The following is a 21,398-nucleotide window of genomic DNA, read 5'->3' on the forward strand; positions in this document are numbered from 1 at the left end:
TGAGAGAATATGATTGTCTTAAATTGGCAATAGATTTTAACACCTTACTACAAAACTCTGATCGATCACATTTTTATTTCACCCTTCCCTCCCAGAAGCTCAGAGCGGTATACATGGTTCTACCCTCTTCATTCTATCCTTACATCAACCCTGTGAGGTAGGTTATACTAAGAGAGAGAGTGACTGGCCCAAATGCCACCTGTGAGCTTCATGGCTGAGTGGGGGTTAAGAATCCTGCATCTTCTCTGACATAAACAGAAATGCAAACCACGACACCATAGCTGGTTCTACACCAGATTGCCTTCTGGGCCTCTCACCTCCAATGGCCAAGTAGCGGAAGAAAAGCCATCCGCTGATGAGAGGCTCCCGGGGATTTCGGGGTAGTTTGTCCATGATATCAAGGTCCGGAGGATTGAAGCCAAGAGCCGTGGCTGGCAAACCGTCTGTCACCAGGTTCACCCACAGTAGCTGGACCGGGATCAGTGCTTCAGGCAGCCCCAAGATGGCTGTCAGGAAGATACTGAAAAGGGGAAAAATCAATTGACTCATTTAGATACTTAGACCCCACTTTCCCCTCCCAACATAACATCATTCTCTCATCTTCCATTTTATCCTCACAACAACTCTGTGAGGTAGAATAGGCTGAGAGTGAGTGGGAGAGAGAGAGACTAGCAACAAGTCACCCAGCAAGCTTACGTGGCAGAGTGGGGATTTAAATTTGGGTTCTTCCAGATCTGACACTCTAACCACTATACTATGCGATACTTATTCTCTTTAGCTAGGGCAGAGTTCATGGAGAGGGGTGGGAATCCAGGTTTAATGGAGCTGGACAGCACCTAAGAATCAAAGCCTAGCACAACACCTGCAAGCAAACCAGATGATTTTGCAAGCAGGCAGATTCCTGGATCACCATGTTGTCCCCCCAGTCAACTCTTATTGGTCCTCGCCCCTGGTTGAGTGTATTTGTGTGTCTAAATGTTTGTAGACACACAAATACACTCCCTGCATCTGAAGGAGAGAGCTGTGGCTCTCGAAAGCTTATGCTACAATAAAGTTGGTTAGTCTTAAAGGTGCTACTGGACTATTTGCTGTTTTGCTACTGCAGACTAACACAGCTAACTCCTCTGGATCAATGTTTTTATTGTTTTGTTAAATATTTATATATACACTTTAATTCTGCACACGTTGGATAATGCACTTTATAGCGCAGAAATGGAAAGTACAAGAAGTGCCAACTATTGAGGACTGGATTTACAAATTGCTGTACATGGCGGAGATGGATAAAATGACAAGAAAATTGAGAGACCTTGACCCGGGACAGTTTAACACGGACTGGGAGAGGCTGAAACGATATTTGGTGAAAAAATGGGAGGTGGGAGGACTGTGGCAGTTTGATAATTACTGAAATATAACAAAAGGAGAGGGGAGTGACTATACCGGGGGGAGAGAGTAAAGTGAAAAAATTCTAAGCAATTATTTTATTTGATTAGTATGAATAGTTGGGTATCAATAGTGTTACTATCATAAGGATTATAAGGATAGAATTTAATTAATTTTTTTTATGTCAGCAGATAACTGTACAATGGAGAATAAATATACATTAGCATACATAATATAGGTCTAATTGATAGACTTTTGCTGAATGTGTACATGAATTGTTTGTTGGATAGTTCTATAATGGAGAAATTAGTTAATCAAAAAGGACAAGACATGTAAAAGAAAGTAAAGAGTATCATATAGAGTATAAGTCAAATTGATTGATTTATAATAAATGTATGCAATGTTTATAGAAGTATTTGAAGTTATGCATAAAGAGGGACAAATTGTTTGCCCCATTTTGAAGTACTTAGAAAGAGTAAGATAGAGTACAGAATACCAAAATGATTATTATTATTATTATTGAAAAAGATAAGTTAAGATTGTCATATTTTTACCCATTTGGGAAGAAAATAGAGATAGCACTATGTTACTATAGATAAGCTTAGAAGAGTTTGAAAGTATATTATAATAAGTACAATAAGTTTGAAATGAGTAGAGGGAGAATAGACAAGGGGTTGGAAAACTGTTGGAAGTCAACAAAAGGGGGGGGGAAAGGGAGGGGGTTAGAATTGGAAAATTTAAGGGAATGATTGTAATAAATTCTATATGTGTCTAATCCAATAAAAATTTTTATTAAAAAAAAAAAAGATAATGCACTTTATCAATCGTTTAAGGTGGATTTTTTGTTCCGCACACAAAAAAATCTGTTCCAAATGATCTATAAAGAGGATTGGAAGTGCATTATCCAACGTGTGCGGAATCACCAAATGTTTTAAAGGTTAATGTTATTTTAATGTTTTTAAAGGTTCTAATGTCTTGATGTTCACCACTGTTGGGTGGAAAGGCAGCATATAAATGTTTTAAATGAATAACAATAAAACAAATGCCACCCCTCTAAGTTTGTTGCTTCTATGAGTAATGTGAGGGTGGAAGATAATGGGGAAGATCCCGCTGATGGCATGGAGAGAGAGATCCATTTCAGAAAGGATCTGAAATGGACGGTGGGAGGGAGGGCATGAGAATACCCAAAGAAGTTTAACCCCTGCCCTCCACTTTAGGAGATCAGCACCATCCAAGGTAGTAAAGAGTCCAGTAGCACCTTTAAGACTTACCAACTTTATTGCAGCATAAGCTTTCAGGAGCCACAGCTCTCTTCATCAGATGCATCTGATGAAGAGAGCTGTGGCTCTTGAAAGCTTATGCTGCAATAAAGTTGGTAAGTCTTAAAGGTGCTACTGGACTCTTTGCGATTTTGCTACTGCAGACTAACATGGCTAACTCCTCAGAATCTATGATTCAAGGCTGTTAGCTGAATGATTTTTAGAAATTTTCAATTCTGGATCAAAATAATGTGAATATTGCTTCAAGTAAAATTTTTGTGACTGTATGAATTATGCAAATCTGTTCACATCCATAATTTATTCACTCCCCCCCCCCTATTTTGCATCATTTTACTTTTGCTAGTCCAGGGGAGGAGCAGGAAACTGTACATGACACAAAGCTCTGCTGGCTGCCAGAAATCTTGTTCACCCATTCTGAGATCTCAGTATACACTTTCAAGCATATCTGCACATCCATAAGGACTAGAAACTTGCTGTGGGTATATGTGTGTGTGATAGACAGAACCTATGCAGGGCAAGAAGCCCAGCCCACAGCTGTGAGAAATCTTGTTCAGCCGTATCTTTGCATCTGTGGAATTTTTATTGCAATGTTTATTGTATATTTTAAACTGTTTTATTGCAGCGTTTGTAGTTTTGCAATCTGTGTTGCGTCTCAAAGAAAACAGTAGACTATAAAAGAAATAATCGATGTAAATAAAATGCTAAATTCAAAATGGCTAAAAACATGTGTGTTCTTTTGCTGTAGACCTTTTTGGAAGGAGCAAAGGTCACAGGTAGGGGTGAATTAGGATGCAAGAGCAAAGAGGTAAGGGGACAGCAAGGTAAGAATATGGAATTTGTGCTCCTCCAGCTGTTACGTGATTCTGCACGGCACCAAGGATTGCAACAGAGTCTTCTTACCATACAACCTCCCCGACGTTGGAAGAGATGAGGTACCGGATAAACTGCTTCATATTGTTGTAGATTGCCCTGCCCTCCTCCACAGCGGCAACGATAGTTGAAAAGTTGTCATCGGACAAGACCATTTCTGCTGCCGATTTGGCCACGGCTGTGCCAGAGCCCATAGCAATACCAATTTCGGCTTTCTTCAAGGCCGGGGCATCATTAACTCCATCACCAGTCTGGAGAAAGCAAAGGCAGGCCATTAGAGGAGATACGTTTATAAAATTAAGTTAGTGTGAGGGGAGCACGCACGAGAGAGAATGAATTTTTCTCCTTCCTCTTCCATGATATGTTAACCCAGGGTCACCCCTTCAAGTTGATTTAGGACAGGAGCGCTGGGGAACGCTAAAATGTCAGATAAGTGCTGGAAATGCAAAAAGCACGAAGGATCATTATACCATATGTGGTGGACTTGTGAAGTAGCGAAGCAGTACTGGGGAGATATAATAGAAGTAATTAATGAGGTGTTACAAACCCAAATAAATAAGAACCCAGAACTTCTGCTACTAAACTTGGGAATGGAGAATGTTCCAGTGCAAAATAGAACATTGTTATTTTATATGACAGCTGCAGCAAGATTACTGTATGCGCGAAATGGAAAGTGCAAGAAGTACCTACTGTAGAGGACTGGATTTACAAATTGCTGTACATGGCAGAGATGGATAAAATGACAAGAAAACTTAAAGACCTGGATCCGGAACAGTATTTGGCGGACTGGGCGAAACTGAAACAATTTTTGGAAAAAAAATGGGATGTGAAAGGAGAACTGTGGCAGTTTGAGAACTTTTGAAATAAGACATTTTAAACAGAAGAGAGAAGTGACTTTACCATTAAGAATTTATATCTATTTTAATCTAAGCTTGGATTATAATATAGCAGAAGAGGGGTGAAATTTAGAACTGATTTTTTAAAGAATAAGATAGGGAGGTTACGATAAGTAATACCTTTCTCAGAGTATATGAATAAGGGAATAGTTAAATAAATATACTGATGGAGCATACTATATATACTATTATGTTGGTAGATCAGATTGTATATTATATAATGAATGTGCAGTATGGTGCTGTGTGCGGTGCCACATTGGTGGCAGGGCGCACAGTAGGAGTGTTAATACATATTATAATGACAATAGGATATTTGATAGAATATATGTTTAAAAGAAATAGAATATGTTTAAACTAAGACTTTTGTTATATATTATATTATATTATATTATATTATATTATATTATATTATATTATATTATATTATATTATATTATACTGGTCTGCTATATTGAGGGTTATAAGATTTATACTATATTGATAGTATAATTGATAGATGTATATTATACTGATAGAATATTTGATAGTATAATTGATAGAAGCATGCTATATTGATAGGATATTTGATATATATGATAGAATACCTGAAAAAAAATTAGAATGTGCTTAGACTAAGGGAATTATCAAGTAATAAGAGGGGGTAAGGGTTGGAAAGCTGTTGGAAGTCGATAGAGAGGGGGGAGGGGGATAGGGTTGATTAGATATTGAGGGAATGTATGTATTGAATTTGAAAAGTATACTCACCAATAAAAATTTTCTAAAAAAAAAAAGTTGATTTAGGACAGGCAAAAGCAAGCCCTTGTTCTTTAATTAATTTCTAATAAACTTATGGAACTCACTGGCACAAGACATTGTACTGGCCACTAACTTAGATGGCTTTAGAAAGGGGATTAGATACATTTAGACAAGGTCTGGCTCTCATTCCATTATCTATCACATGACAGATGCAACGAATCACCAGGCTTGGAGCCTTCAGCTCTAGAACTTTTTGAGGATGTGAAGGAAAGAGTGAGGGTGTCAAATCTTGCCCCCACTCACAAATTCCACGTACATGCAGTGCAATTGCACAGTCATGGAGTATCTGTTATTCTGGTTCAGTCTACTCAACCAGGCCGTTATTTTGCGACATCATAAATATCATATATCTAATTCTGAACCAGGCTGCAGACTGTGGATCAAAAAATCCACACAATGGAGCCCAAGGACAGACAGGGGATTTCTCTACCAACCTGAGGGAAGTCCCAGGTTTGCAGCAAAATCTGACATTTGCTTTTAAAAAACAGAGGGATTAAAACCACCCAAAATAATAGAAATGGCATTTGTAATTTTAAGAAATGAATGCCCAGTAAGATCTCATGAGCTGTCATGTTCCAAGATCTCAGAGGCCATTTGGGGAGTCTCTAGGCAACAGCATTCAAATTGCCATGCCTTCCAGGCCTTAGTTTCTGTAAATCAAAGCACACAGGGGAGAGCAAGCGTTGACTTGGAGGCCAAAAAAGCCCGGTAAAGTGCCACACCCCCTCCCCTGCCACACTTCCTGATGAAAAGGAGGGGCTCACTGGGGCCAGGCCCAAAAACAACCACTGTGCAACTCACTACTATACAACTTGCACTACACAGCCAGACCCAGGAACAATCAATATATGACTGTTATATGCTTTTGCCGGGTCCCTCGCTACCGCACAAATTGTGTAGTTTGGTTGGGCTCGGGTGACTCTCACCTCTGTATAACTAGCACAACTTGGCCAGGCCTTAAAGAGGCTGCTCCAAAACTCACCAGAGTGACTTGCTACCAGATGTGGCTACCAGGCTTACCATTGCTGTGATTTCATTGAAGGATTGTAGATATTCAACTATTTTGGACTTATGGGCAGGCTCCACCCGAGCGAAACACCGAGTGGAGCGGCAGGCCTCACGCTGTGCCTCTGGCATAAGGTCATCGAATTCTCTGCCCGTGTAAGCTTTGCCTGTCACATCTTCAGTCTCCGAGAAGATACCAATCCTCCGGCAGATCGCTACGGCCGTCCCCTTGTTGTCACCGGTGATCATTATAACTCGGATGCCTGCTTTCCTGCACATCTCAATGGATGACATAACTTCCTTCCGGGGAGGGTCCAACATCCCCACACAGCCAACAAAGGTCAGGCTTGTCTGAAGGCAAAGAAGCAGGAGGGAAGTGTTAACTCTCTTCAAGGTTCACATCACCTCATATTTCAGACTTCCATTTGCTATAACCGAGCATGCCCAGTGACTGTCGAGGATAACTGAGATCGGAATCAGGGATCTCCTGCTCAATGTCTTGCTCAGGGCTCTTTTTCTGGGAAAAGAGGTGGTGAAACTCAGTGGGTTGCCCTCAGAGAAAATGGTCACATGGGTGGTGTCCCCGCCCCCTGATCTCCAGACAGAGGCATGTTTAGATTGCCTGCTGTAGCAGGCAATCTAAACTCCCCTCTATCTGGAGATCAGGGGGCGGGGACACCAGCCATGTGACCATTTTCAAGAGGTTCCGGAACTCTGTTCCCCCATGTTCCCCCTGAAAAAAAGCCCTGGTCTTGTTGCCACTAAGGACTGTAGAGAGGAGACTGGAAAAGATGCATTCTCCGCCAAGGTTCTAGCTTAACTTAGCAAGGATGCAGCAAGGAAGTCTCTGCAATATTGCAGAGCCAACTAGGCGAAACACTTGGAAAAGGCTGTGTCTCCATCACCTCCATGATCTTTGCACAACGATAAATGGGAGAGTGGCCCAGTGACTCTTCTGGGCCCTCTTCTAGGCTTTGGCAGGTGTCCAAACATTCTAGTGGGGGGGGGCGGGGAAAGCACCACCATAACAATCTAACTGCTTGTACTCTAGTGTTTTTCCTTTTTTTCACTAGAGCATTTTGGCCGTAACTCTCCTTCTTTATTGTAGGTGTCCAAGCATGCCTGCCTCCAATGCTAGTACCATCCGATTAGGACTCGGGGCTGGGCAAAGCAGCCTTTCAGGGAAGCTTGTACACATATTCCCACTGAGATGTCCCTCTTATCATATTTCCGCTGATATGTCCCCTGCTTCTCCCAGAACACAGCTGGAAAACCATTGTCTTAAGGAAGGATGGAATGAGAAGTGGAACTCTTAATTCAAGTGGGAGGTAAAATTAAATAGGAGGCGAGTGGGCCCTTTAAAAAAAAAACTAACAAAATGTTTTTCAGTGTCAGTTTACTCCACTAGATGCAAGAATCCTCTGCAATAAAGAACAACATAAGGACCCATTGATGGTAGAAGTCCAGTGTAGGGATGGGCACAAACCAAAATACGAACCAAAGTTTGGCATGAACTGGGCTGGTTTGTGATTCGCCAACCGGCAGTTCGTCAGAGCCCATTTCTGACGAGCCGCCACCAACTTTAGGCTGATTCGTTTGGTTCGTTTTTTGGTTCATCACTGCGGACAGCCTGGCACGGATCAATCAGTTTCCTAAGCAACAGAGGATGGGCTTTCTGTAGATCTGCTAACCCAGAAGTGACCTTCTGCTGGCCCGGAAGTGACAATGTTTTCACGAACCAAATGAACCGGTTTGTGAACCGGGGCAGGTTCATGAACGTTCATGGTTCGTGAAATGGGATGAACCATGAACCACACAGTTTGTTTTCCCCCCGGTTCGTGCCCAGCTCTAGTTCAATGTGCTCAATCTACAAGCATCCCAGATTAGTACAACATGCTGCAAGCACAAAACGTAAGAACTAGAAATGTAAGCAGAGGAAATAACTTAGTAATTATTTTATTGAAAACATTTTAATGCCAACTTTCCATCCAAATAGGGTCCCCAAAGTGGTAAGCATGAAAACGTGAACATTAAAACAGCATTTAAAATAATATCTAAAACAATTCAATATAAACATATAATCATACAACTCCAAAACAAGGGAGGAGGGTCAATAACAGTTATTGGGGGGGTCTACCAAATGAAAGAAAAAGTTTTCACCTGCTGGCAGAAGATAGCAACGGAGGGGGACAGATAAATCTCCCTGGGGAGGGAGTTTCAAAGTAGTCCGTCATAAAAGTGTCTTTGTTTTGATTATAATAAAAACAGAAAAATAAATTAAAATGTCTCAATATCGGTATTGTCTGCTGTTAACATAGTACAAAAAAAAAAATTCAATCACACCCCAAGATGGTAACAGCTGGGTACACCTGGCCCACCCTGAATTCCATCCCTGGCCATAAGGCATATGGAACCAACCAACCTTAGGAGGCTTGCTTATTTCCTATGCGTTGTCCCATTCACATCTGTCCCCAAGGGAAAGATTTTTTTCAATCCCCTTTCCTGAGCTGAGCTTACCTCATAGTTAATGAACTGGCTGGAGTCATCCAGGCGCATCTCCTCTTTCCGCTGGGGGTGATCCCTAGTGGCCAGTGCGAGGCAACGCAGAGTGTCAATACCGGTGCCCCACTCTCGGATTTTGGAGAGTATCTTCTCCTTGGTGGAGAGAGTCAGAGGGACACGATTTTTGCCAACACGGATGTAGTTACAGCGCTCAATGACACTTTCTGGGGCGCCCTTGGGAAAGAAAAGGCATTTGCGTTAGAGAACTAGATGAGATGCTTCCCCTCAGCCAATCAGTCTTTGTTAAAAATTCATCTTGCCAACAAATTAGATCTGGCAGCTAGAAACAGAGCTTTTCGTGGCTTGGCCCCTGCCTGGCAGAATTGTCGCCTGTCGGGATGATGATTTTGCAGGTGCAGCAAAAGGCTGTATGCATTTTGCAGATGGACTATACAAAAGAGGCCTTACAAGAATTCTAGGGAAGGTTTGATGCTGGCAGTTGAGTTATGCTATTTTATTACATTTGCTGTTGCATTTTTATGTAGTGGTTAAGAGCGGCAGGACTCTAATCTGGAGAGCCAGGTTTGATTCCCCACTCCTCTGCTTGAAGCCAACCAGGTGACCTTGGGTCAGTCACAGCTCTTCCAGAGCTCTCTCAGCCCCACTCACCTCATGGGGTGATTGTTGTGGGGATAATAATAACATACTTTATAAACCGCTCTGAGTGGGTGTTCAGTTGTCCAGAAGGGCAGTATATAAATCGAATGTTGTTGTTGCTGTTATTATTACTGGTATTATTTGTTATATTAAGAAGAGTTAAAAATAATATACATAAATAAAGTAACTTGTCTTCACTGTCTGGCAGTGGCTGTTCACAGTCTCAGGCCCATGGAAGACCTTTTCTGAACCCTAGTACTTAAGAGAACTTCTAATGGGAGATGCTTTGTACCGGTTTCTATAGCAGAGGTTATGGGATGTAAGCTATCTTGTTAGGAGAAAAACAAGCCCAGTGATGCCTTGCCAATGGAAGCATTCTTTCGCTGCTTCAGAATATGTCGGATTTCCATGGAGATGCAGCTACTTTTGAGAGATTAAATTTTTGATGGACTGGGTCCTTATTAGCTGCAAGGTGGGATTTTGTGGCGGGGGGGGGGGGTTATAGTACTTTTAAAAATTGTTGTTGTTGTTGTTGTTGTTGTTGTTGTCATTAACAACAACAACAATAACATCAAAAGTTACAACAATGAACCACCGAAGGGACTCAAACATGAAACATGTAACAAGTAACAAATCGTCATTGCATATATGGCAATAATTAACCGCTTTGCAAACAGAAACACACTTAAGTATTGACAAACGTATCCAACATATCCAATACGTTAAGTATTGACAAACGTATCCAAGACTAAGCTTTGATAATGTCATGAAAAAGAAAACTCAAGAAGCAAGTTACAAAATGCATTATTTTTGGTATGAAGATGTAGCTACTTGTGCATCTTTGTCAGACAGGTACTCTACGAAAGGTTGCCACTTTGGTGCAAAATTCATTTCCTTAGGATAATAAGAGAAATGATGGCTCCTATCCATAACTTAATCCATTGCCATGTGCTGCCACACATTATTAAACAACATGGCCAGGGTAGGGGGACAGGTTGACTTCCAGCATGAGGCAATTGTGGTTTTGGCTGTGACCAGAAGTGATGTAATTAATTCATGTCTAATCTGTGGCATTTGATAATTTTGCCAGAGATCTAAGAATATGAGTTCAGGACGGAAGGAAATAACATAGCCAGTTATTTCTGCAATTTTCTGCAGCACCATGTTCCAGAAATGTTTAATAAGCGGACACTGCCACAGGGGTACAGTACTTTGACGAAGTATGTATCAAAGTCTTCAAGGTCTCCTACAAACTTCAGATGAAGACAGGCAAAATGAATCTCTACTCTAGGGGCCGATTCCAGATGGCCCCCTGCCTCGCGAAACGTCGCGCGTCGTCGCGCAGAAAACGCGAAATATCGCGTTTTCTGCGCGATGACGCGTGACGTTTCGCGAGGTGGGGGGCCGTCTGGAATCAGCCCGGGTCTCATCAGAATGTCAATTATCTTTAAATTCATATCCAGTGTTGTATATAAGAACATAAGAACATAAGCAAAGCCATGTTGGATCAGGCCAGTGGCCCATCCAGTCCAACATTCTGTCACACACAGTGGCTAGAAATCCAGTGCCATCTAAAGGACTGTCAGTGAGGCCAGGACACCAGAAGCCCTCCCACTGCCTTCCTTCCAGCACCAAGACAACAGAGCACCACCTCCCCACAAGAGAATACCATCTATCTCCTGTGGCTAATAGCCACTGATGGACCTCTGCTCCATATATTTGTCCAGTCCCCTCTTGAAGCTGGTAATGCTTGTAGCTGCCACCACCTCCTGTGGCAACGAATTCCATGTGTTTATCACCCTTTGTGTAAAGTAGTATTTTCTTCTATCTGTTCTAACCCGACTGCTCAATAATTTCATAGAGTGCCCACGAGTTCTTGTATTGTGAGAAAGGGAGAAAAACACATCTTTCTCTACCTTCTCTAACCCGTGCATTATCTTGTAAACCTCTATCATGTCTCCCCTCAGTCGTCTTTTCTCCAGGCTAAAGAGCCCCAAGCGCCTCAATCTTTCCTCATAGGGAAAGTGTTCCAACCCTTTAATCATTTTAGTTGCCCTTCTCTGTACTTTTTCCAGTGCTATGATATCTTTTTTAAGGTGTGGCGACCAGAACTGTACACAGTACTCCAAATGAGGCCTCACCATCGATTTATACAGAGGCATTATGATACCGGCTGATTTGTTTTCAATCCCTTTCCTAATAACCCCTAGCATAGCATTAGCTTTTTTTATGGCAGTCGCACACTGTGCTGACGTTTTTAGTGAGTTATCTATCATGACTCCAAGATCTCTCTCTTGGTCAGTCTCCGCCAGTTCAGACCCCATCAACTTGTATATATATATATACAAATATATATATATTTGCATCTGATCATTCCAATTGTGTTTGATGACATATCAATTGGCATCACTGTAAAAACACTTTTTAAAGCTCCTCATCTGGCTCTTTTGGTGATCCAGGGCTCCATTTGTTCATGTTTCTGTAGTATTTCTGTTCCATCCCCAACCTCTGCTTTTTAAATAACTAACTTGACAAGTTCTGATGCAGCATGAGTTTGGAATCAAACAGGAGGTTGTCACCAATTATCCTGTTTACAGGCTTAACCTGCTTATCTATATAAACTCCATTAAAGCACTTTTATGATTTGTGCAATAAGAGAAAAAGAAGGATGTGTATGTCTTTTTCAGAAGAAAAATTATGAGCATCAATCAATATTTGAGAGCACACTTTCTAAAAATCCGGAGGAAAGTGCCCTGTCCCTTTAACCGAGACTTAAGGTGTGGAAATGGGCAGGTGAAGCTCTTCATTGCACGGAGGTAAATGACATCTCATAAAGCCTCTATTAAAGGGACGAGGATATTTTCCTCTCAGCTTGTTGGCAGCTCTACTTGAGAGAGCCAGAAACGTAGCGAGCCAGGCAGGCAGCTGCCTGAATTGACCGGCATGCTTCCTCTAGGTGGTGCTGTCTTGCCAGTTTTTAACAGCTGTTGTAAAGTTGCTTATGGTGGTCCATGAGAAATGTTAATCTAGGATAGCAGAGGTCATACCACAGGATAAAAAAACAATCCAGCTAGAAGAAGAATTTAGGGGCTACTGCATACACACTACCTGTGTGATTGCTACCAGGTCTCTCCTTATAGCTGGCAACTAATGCTAAGCTAAGGCATGCTGATATTGGGCTGAGGAAACTTGACTTAATAAAGGAACCTGTTCACAGGTCCAAGTTAAGCCCGGGTGTTACCAAGGCCTTCCCCCCAGAATGCACTAGTTATTGTCTTTCCTGGCTCAACTCTAGAAGCCTCATGGCCTGGGACCCTCACATGAGAAGAACTGCATCTCCCTATATAGATCTGCTTATCCACTTCTTAGACGAATAACGACAACAATAACAACATTCAATTTACATACCACCCTTCATGACAACTTAACACCCACTCAGAGCGGCTTACAACGTATGTTATTATTATCCCCACAACAATAATCACCCTGTGAGGTGGGTGGGGCTGAGAGAGCCCTAGAGAGCCATGACAAGCCCAAGGTCACCCACCTGGCTTCAAGCAGAGGAGTGGAGAATCAAACCCGGCTCTCCAGATTAGAGTCCCATGCTCTTAACCACTACACCAAACTGGCTCTCAACTACTGTTGTTAGAGATACTCTCTTGTCATATGATGTATAGCATTTCCGTGATGGCCTCTACCCCATGGAACGATCTAATACAAGAAGTACGCAAAATGTCCTTCTTGGTCAGCTTTCACAAATTCTGTGAGGGAGTTCTTATTTCAGTGGACTTTTGCCAACTGATTTGTACATAGAGCTCCAGGAAGAATAACGTATTGAGCATGGTTGTCATTGAAGGTTATTTAGGGCCAAGCTACAAGTGACGAATGACACTTGCATGGCAAGTGAACAGACTCACATGTATTCCTCCCTGTTTACTTGCGCTCCACTTGTGCTCCACTCGATTTGAGTGGAGCACAAGTGAACAGGGAGGAATACATGTGAGTCTGTTCACTTGCCATTCAAGTGTCATTCGTCATTTGTAGCTTGGCCCTTAGACAGTGAATGTGGCAGAGTAGCTACAGTGATGGTGCATATTACACCAGTATTGCGCGAGCTGCATTGGTTGCCAGTGGAGTATTGGATCAGGTTCAAGGTTTTGGTATTGACCTATAAGGCCCTGTGCGGACTGGGGCCAGCGTACCTGAGGGACCGTCTCTCCCCGTATATTCCCCAGAGGACTCTCTGATCAGGAGAAATTGAAGAAAAGAAATTGCTATCAGTCCCTGGCTCCAAGGAGGCCCGCCTGACCTCGACTACAGCAAGAGCTTTCTCAGTCCTGGCTCCTACCTGGTGGAACACTCTGTCTACCGAGACCAGGGCCCAGCAGGATCTACCATCTTTCCGCCAGGCCTGTGAGACAGAGTTGTTCCGCCAGGCTTATGGCTGAGGCTGGGCCTCCACTGGCTGGAGGATATAACATCTACTCCCCTCCCTATGAGAGCTGCCCACCACTGTTCTGAAGCTGCTGCCATGTTCAATTGCACTGTTGCACTTTCTGTAATCAATGATATTGCCGCCACCAAGAAAAGAGTGCTGCTATTTTTAATATCTTTATACAATGTTTTTAATGTTTTATGTTTAATGTTTAATGAAATGTTTTAAATGTTGTTATCCGCCCGGAGCCTGCTTGCGGGGAGGGCGGAATATAAATACGATAAAATAAAATGAAAATAAATAAATAATGGACTAGGATTTGGGCAACCCGAGTTTCATTTCGCAGTCTGCCACGGAAGCTCACTGGGTGACCTTGGGCCAGTCACACACTGGCCGTTTCCAGACGGCTTACCTTCACCCGGGACGTCGCGCCACATTTCGGATCATGCCGGGGAAAAAGCGAAATATCGCGTTTTCTCGCGCGAGTTCTGTGCGACGTCACGCAAAACTCGCGCGAGAAAACGCGATATTTCGCGTTTTCCCCGGCACGATCCGAAATGTGGCGCGACGTCCCAGGTGAAGGTAAGCTGTCTGGAAACGGCCACTCTCAGCCTAACATCTCACAAAGTTGTTGTGTGACGACAAACTGGAGGAGAGGAGAATGGTGGAAGCTGCTTTGGGTCCCCATTGGGGAGGAAAGTGGAATATAAATGAAGTAAAATAAATACAATAAATAGAAGGATACAAGCAATTTTTTTCTGAATTATATTACTTTTCATTATATTTTCCCACCTTGGGTTTCCTGCGAGGTGGAGAAGGGCAGTACCGAAGTGCTTTAATAAACAAATAAGTTTTAATGTGATTTTAGATGTAATGTAATTTTTGCTGCTTATTAAGATGGCACGCTAAGAACTTTGCGGCAAAGATATTTTGTTCCATTATGCTGAGGGCGAGCTCCTTATTGGCATGCCCTGAAGTTCCCTGGCAAAGTTCATCACAGGCACGGGACTGTGCTAAGCAGCTTTTCACCTGCATAAGTGCCGCCTGGTTGTTGCAACCCGAGGGCACTGTTGATCACTGCAAGAGCACAATATATTATTTAATTGAGAAGAGGCAGATCTCCCATTGTTTGAATTGTTTTCAGGTCATTAAACTTGTACAAAGCACAGGGCCGCTTGCAATTTGTCCTCAGTTTGCACCTGTGCGATCAGATGCATTTTTAAAATGACCAGCGATGCAAAGAACACATTATCTCCTTTTTGCACCTGCACAGTCAGCGGTATGAATTTGAGAACATGACCACAAGATTTGCTAGGTTCATGGATAGACTTCAAAGTCACACAGAAAGTATTATGCCTCAGCTCAAAAATCTCAAACTAACCTTTGTGTTTCGTTTTACCATCTACCCTTAATTGGAAGCTACAGCAGCAGATGGGTGACAGGAAACAGAAGCGGGGGCACAAAAGTCCAAGTATGTTAACAGGCACATCCACATGCATTCGGACATATCCAAACAACATGCCGAGTTATCGGGCCATCATGGCTGGCAGCGTTTCAAGCATAATTACTTGTAAGCTGCTTTGAAAGTACAGATAAGTAGTGATAAGTTTGTTAGATAAAACTAATTTTCCTATCTAGGAACTCTGGGTGGCACAGATGGAGTTCCTAGAAGGTCTCCCATCCAGACACTGGGTTATCAGGGCACTTGAGTTAAAAGGATAAAGAATCATGCCATTTCATCACATCCAGACCCATCTCCAGCTGAGAACCTCCTTCTTGTTACCAACTGCTGCCAGAAAGGGCAGAGGGCACAAGAGGCACCGTTCTACATGCCCAGATGCAGAATGCCCCAAGAATCATACTCCCCAAGCACTTTTCATTATATTTTGTTCACATCTGTATTTTAGATTGCTGAAAGCCACTTTAGGAGCAAATTTTTGACTTAAACAGTAGAAAGCAGGAAATTTCCTCTCTTATCTGGGTCTGATTTGAAAATCAGGGTTTTTTTTTCTCCTTTCTTGCAGGGAGGAGGTATCTCAGTGCTAGGGGGGATGAAACTATGGATATCTTTTATCCTACGAAAATAAGAAAATCTGATTGATGTTCAAATTGAGGCTTGTTTTTTATGTATGTGTATTAGTACTGGGATATATAATGGTATGGTATAGCCCAGTCTCAGATTTCTGGAGCTAAGCAGGCTCAGTACTTGGATGGGAGACCACCAAGGGATACCCTGCAGAGGAAGGCACTGGCAAACCACCTCTGCTTCTCACGTGCCTTGAAAGCCCCTTGCTGGGGTCACCCATAAGTAGATTGTGACTTGATGGCACCTGCATACATACATATGTATTAGTGGTGTAAAGGAAAGAAATGGAATGGGAAAACTAGAAAAGAAACTTGGTATGTGCGGGGGGCGCAAAACCATTACAATGAATGCTGATGCAGACCAAAAGAAACAAAAAATAGAATTTTCGGACACCCCTTGGTAAAAAATACAAGCTCACTGAGAAAGACGGGGAATTGTGTATGTGATCCTAGGCTCCTTGGCAGAATAAATGAAATAAATAAATAAATTGGTCAGGGTTAACAAAAAAAAGACAGTCTTGAGGGGGAATAACGGAGGAAATGCGTGGTGAATGATGTCTGATTCAAGACAATCAGAGGTTTTTATCAAGAGTATCTGAGAACAGCGGAGCCCCTAATATGAAGCCACAAGGGTTGAGCACGGTGTTTCTTCTACCACTTAAGTAATCCTGTTCCTAGCCACATCACTGTGCTTATGCATGGAAAAAGCAGCAGCAGACCCACTTAGACCAGAGGTTTTCAACTGACATATGCGTTCCACCAATAGGACACTAAAGTAGCCCAGGTGAGACACATGATTTTAATAACGGTTACTAAGAATTCACTTTCCCTCTATCTTCATGTTTACCTGCAAGAGTGATATGCTGTCTTCTGTCAACCTTTCCTGCCACAGATTGTTGGAAAGAACAGATTGTGCAATGTCACTTAATGCTAGTACAGACATCAGAGTCTCAGTGCCAAGCTACAAGTGACTTTTTTCACGTGGAGAACACTTGATTGTTTTCGCAAGTTTTCCTGGGAACTGAAGTCCGAGTGTCCTTCCCCTCTCTGTTAGAATCACTGCCTGAAGAGCCAGAAAAAGCCGGCAGCAGCAGCAGCTTTTGCAAATCGTTCCTCCAGTCACAAGCCTGCTGGACAAGAGGGCTCTCAATGATTGTTTGGGGGCGGGCAGCTGCAACTTTCTCCCTGGGCGTCCTGCTCCCGGGGACCTTCACCGACATGTCGGCTTTCTCCAGAGCAGCAGGCTTGTGACTGGAGGAACAATTTGCAAAAGCTGCTGCTGCCGCTGGCTTTCTCTGGCTCTTCAGGCAGCATTTCTAACAGAGAGGGGAAGGACACTCAGACTTCAGTTCCCAGGAAAACTTGCAAAAACAATCAAGTGTTCTCCACGTGAAAAAAGTCACTTGTAGCTTGGCTCTCAGTGGAGAGTAGAACAGGGACAATAAAGGGCTAGATCTGCTGCTTCCTGATCTTACCTTTGTCCTTTCTTACCCAGAATGGTATTCTTAGGGTTTCCTTACTTCTGGTCACTTCTCCCCTTCTCTCTTACTTCCTTTGTCCACCATTAGGGCTGGGCATGCTTTCTACAATCTCTCCCCATCCTAGCTTAGATGGATAGCTAGAAGCCTTTACTCTCCTATCTAGTATGGAGTTCTCTTACAATAAAGAACTTCTATTTCTTTTCTAAGTAACAAACCTCAGTGTTATTCCTGAATTTTATTCCTGAACTTATTCCTGAAGCAGCCATAGAATTCCACTGTACAGAGACTCAGCTCTGCTTTCATATCCGTCTGTGGCCTTTACAGTGATAGCAGAATGCCTGTAAACATATAAATACCCTTCTCGGTAAAAGTGGGCTTTTTGTTTCTATCAGGATGGGAAAACTACAAAGGGTTCCCCCCAAAATATCACATACAGTACAATAAAAATCAACAACGAACCATTTACTCAAAAAAATACAAACATCAACAATATGCAAGGAGTATAAACAGAGAGTATAAACACCATCAGTCAATCATACACATCGTAGTGAGTAGCACCAGATACCAGAGTCAAATGAACCTCTGAACTCTTCAGACAGTCCGCTAAAGGAGTATCTCACGAGTAGCGATTCCACAAAGGAATAGGTCAAAATGAATGCCGAAAGTAGAATAATGGCCAGCTGTAGGCTCCCATCAGGATAAGATGTAATGATAAGACGTGCAGATATCGGTCTGTTAAATCCTGTAAAGTCCTGAGGGTCGCTGGCAAGTGTCTTAAGCCCGACACACAGCTAGCAAAAGAGTGTTTCACCACAAGGCTTTCTCAGGGGCAACCATATAATAAATAAACTCTTGACATACATTAAAGAGAATCTGGTCTGGTCTCATTTCGTAGCAACAATGGCTGTAATCACTGGCCTAATCTGCACATCTTATCATTACATCTTATCCTGATTGGAGTCCACAGCTGGCCATTACTCTACTTTCGGCATTCATTTCGACCTATTCCTTTGTGGAATCGCTACTCGTGAGATACTCCTTTAGCAGACTGTCTGAAGAGTTCAGAGATTCATTTGACTCTGGTATCTGGTGCTACTCACTACGATGTGTATGATTGACTGATTGTGTTTATCAGGGCTTTTTTTCTGGGAAAAGAGGTGGTGGAACTCAGTGGGTTGCCCTCGGAGAAAATGGTCACATGGCCTCGGCGGCACGGAGGGCAATCTAAACTCCCCTCTGTCTGGAGATCAGGGGGTGGGGCCACCAGCCATGTGACCATTTTCAAGAGGTTCCGGAACTCCGTTCCACCACGTTCCAGCTGAAAAAAAGCCCTGGTGTTTATACTCTCTGTTTATACTCTTTGCATATTGTTGATTTTCGTATTGTTTTTGAGTAAATGGTTCATTGCTGATTTTCTTTGTACTGTATGTGATATTTTGGGCGGAACCCTTTGTAGTTTTGCTTCCTGTGTTCCCCCGGAACGCCTCTTGCCCCTTTGTCTATCAGGATGGGACCAGAATTCTTTGATAGGAAAAACTGACGGGACAAAAGATACAAAAGGCTGAGAACCGTTGAGCTAGACAACACCTGATGTGGATGCCTTACCTTGACAAAGCCACAACAGCAAATAAAAAGACCCGCGTAAACTTACTAACACACATTTTAGTGCAAAATACACCTTATCAATTCAATAATTAAGTGGATATTTATATGTTTATTACATAGACAATAAAGGCTAGCAAAATTATATGACTCTCAGAACACAGTTGGAGTAATCATTCATATAGGTGCTATATTTCAAGAACTCTGTATTCAAGTACACATAAAGTGCTGCTGCTAAAGTGCTATTTAATATATTCAATATTACACCTACATATTAAAGTGCAAGTGCATATATCAGCCCCAATAAAAGAAGCACACAACAGTATACATAAAGTCCAACAAAGGCTCAAAAGCACTCGATATCCACACAGTCTGAGAGACTACAAACGTATTCTCAAGTGAAGGCAATTTCAAGTGATTCTCTTTGCTTTGATACTTGTTACCTTGACAAAGAGCTTGCTGCCAGAGGAATTGTGGATAGAGGATACCGGTGTGCAGTAAACTGACATGGACTTGCGATCACGGGAGAACTCAAGCGTGCACTCCTTCTTCATCAGTTTTTTGATCACCTGTGGAGACAAAATGGAATCATCAGGGTTACAGTCAGGTGAATTTCGCCGAACAGAGAAACAGAAGTTTGTTTGGCTAATTCCTGATGACCAGGGCTTTTTTTCAGCGGGAATGCGGTGGAATGGAGTTCCGGCACCTCTTAAATATGGCCAGTGGCCCCGCCCCCTGGTCTCCAGATAGAGGGGAGTTTAGATTGCCCTCCGCGCCGAATGGAGGCCACCAGCCATGTGACCATTTTTGCCGAAGGCAATTTAAACTTTAAAAAACTCCCCCCTTGTTCCAGCTGACCCAAAGTGATGTCATTGTGCGGTCTTGAGTTCCTCCACTGAGTTCCACCCCCTCATTTCCTAGAAAAAAAAGCCCTGCTGATGACCACATATTATGAGAGAGACAGAGACTTGGTACGTATCTCCTGTAAGCAGTCTTCTCCATACAATTAACAGGAACTGGCCTTGATCATCCAAAAGATACTGGGCGGTCATCAAAAATGTAGCTTGTTCTTTCTCTGCCCCCTGCGAAGTGTAGGGTCGCTTATGCAATCATGAATTTCACTGCCCACGCATAACATCACTGACTGCTCCTGGTGGGCTGGTGAAGTGGCTATTTGTAGCTGTCTTCTACTGAGTCAGAATCTGTGCGGTCTACTATAGTCTTCTGTATGTGGTGCTAGAACAAGATCAAGGGCAGTAGCACCTTAAAGACCCACAACATTTTCCCAGGTATAAACTTGATGAATAAAATCTCACTTCATCAGATCTGACAAAGCTTTGACTCACTAAAGTTTATACCCTGGAAAATTCTGTGGGCCGTTAATGTGCTAGCACACTTGAATTTTGTATTACTACTACTGACTAATACAGCTACCCACCTGAAACTTTAGTTGGCTCTCCAGGCGTGTCAGGCAGAGAAAGTTCTTTTCCGACTACTGCTAACACCAAATTAGGGAGCTTCTGGATGTCAATCATGTGTTTTATCCCTAAGCCAGGCCTCTTCTAGAAGTGCACACACTTGTTTAGCACACAGAAGATCTCAGGTATAGTGCCTGGAATCTACAATTTAAGTGGTATGAAAAAGATATATGCCTGTGACTTTGGAGAACCAACCAGAGGAGAAAGCACTGGGCTGGATAGACTGATTTAGGCTGCTTTCACACACGTTGGTTAATGCACTTTCAGTGCAGTTTTGCGACTGTTTGCAAGTGGTGGTTGTTGGGGGTTTTCCGGGCTGTATTGCCGTGGTCTTGGCATTGTAGTTCCTGACGTTTCGCCAGCAGCTGTGGCTGGCATCTTCAGAGGTGTAGCACCAAAAGACAGAGATCTCTCAGTGTCACAGTGTGGAAAAGATGTAGGTCATTTGTATCTACTCAGGAGGGGTGGGGTTGAGCTGAGTCATTCTGTAAGAGTTTCCCAGGGTGTGGAATGCTAATGGCGGGAGGCTTCATTGTATCCTGAGGAGGTTCTTTTGCATATGGATTGGTGCTTGATGTGCTAATCTTCTCTGCAGGGCTATTGTCGGGTGTGGAGTGTTTTGTTGGCCTGGTGTTTTTCAGAACTGGAGCCCATGCTCTGTTCATTCTTAAGGTTTCTTCTTTCCTGTTGAAGTTTTGCTTATGCTTGTGAATTTCAATGGCTTCCCTGTGCAGTCTGACAAAGTAGTTGGAAGTGTTGTCCAGTATTTTGGTGTCCTGGAATAAGATACTGTGCCCTGTTTGAGTTAGGCTATGTTCAGCCACTGCTGATTTTTCAGGCTGTCCAAGTCTGCAGTGTCTTTCATGTTCTTTTATTCTTGTCTGGATGCTACGCTTTGTGGTCCCGATGTAAACTTGTCCACAGCTGCAGGG

The 21,398-nt window shown here is 42.8% G+C and overlaps 1 protein-coding gene across 1 annotated transcript in view; it reads right to left on the reverse strand.

Moving 5' to 3' along the window:
* The window catches only part of ATP2A3 (ATPase sarcoplasmic/endoplasmic reticulum Ca2+ transporting 3), a 160,354-nt gene that overhangs the window by 9,768 nt on the left and 129,188 nt on the right, over nucleotides 1-21,398 (reverse strand). The window contains exons 12-16 of the mRNA XM_055001359.1: nucleotides 19,432-19,557; nucleotides 8,744-8,962; nucleotides 6,242-6,577; nucleotides 3,561-3,781; nucleotides 318-520 (exon numbers count right to left, since the gene is read on the reverse strand). Coding sequence (XP_054857334.1) covers nucleotides 318-520; nucleotides 3,561-3,781; nucleotides 6,242-6,577; nucleotides 8,744-8,962; nucleotides 19,432-19,557 — 1,105 coding nt within the window. The remainder of the gene's footprint in view (nucleotides 1-317; nucleotides 521-3,560; nucleotides 3,782-6,241; nucleotides 6,578-8,743; nucleotides 8,963-19,431; nucleotides 19,558-21,398) is intronic.

This window comes from Eublepharis macularius, chromosome 17 (assembly GCF_028583425.1).
Source record: "Eublepharis macularius isolate TG4126 chromosome 17, MPM_Emac_v1.0, whole genome shotgun sequence".
Taxonomy (NCBI): domain Eukaryota; kingdom Metazoa; phylum Chordata; class Lepidosauria; order Squamata; family Eublepharidae; genus Eublepharis; species Eublepharis macularius.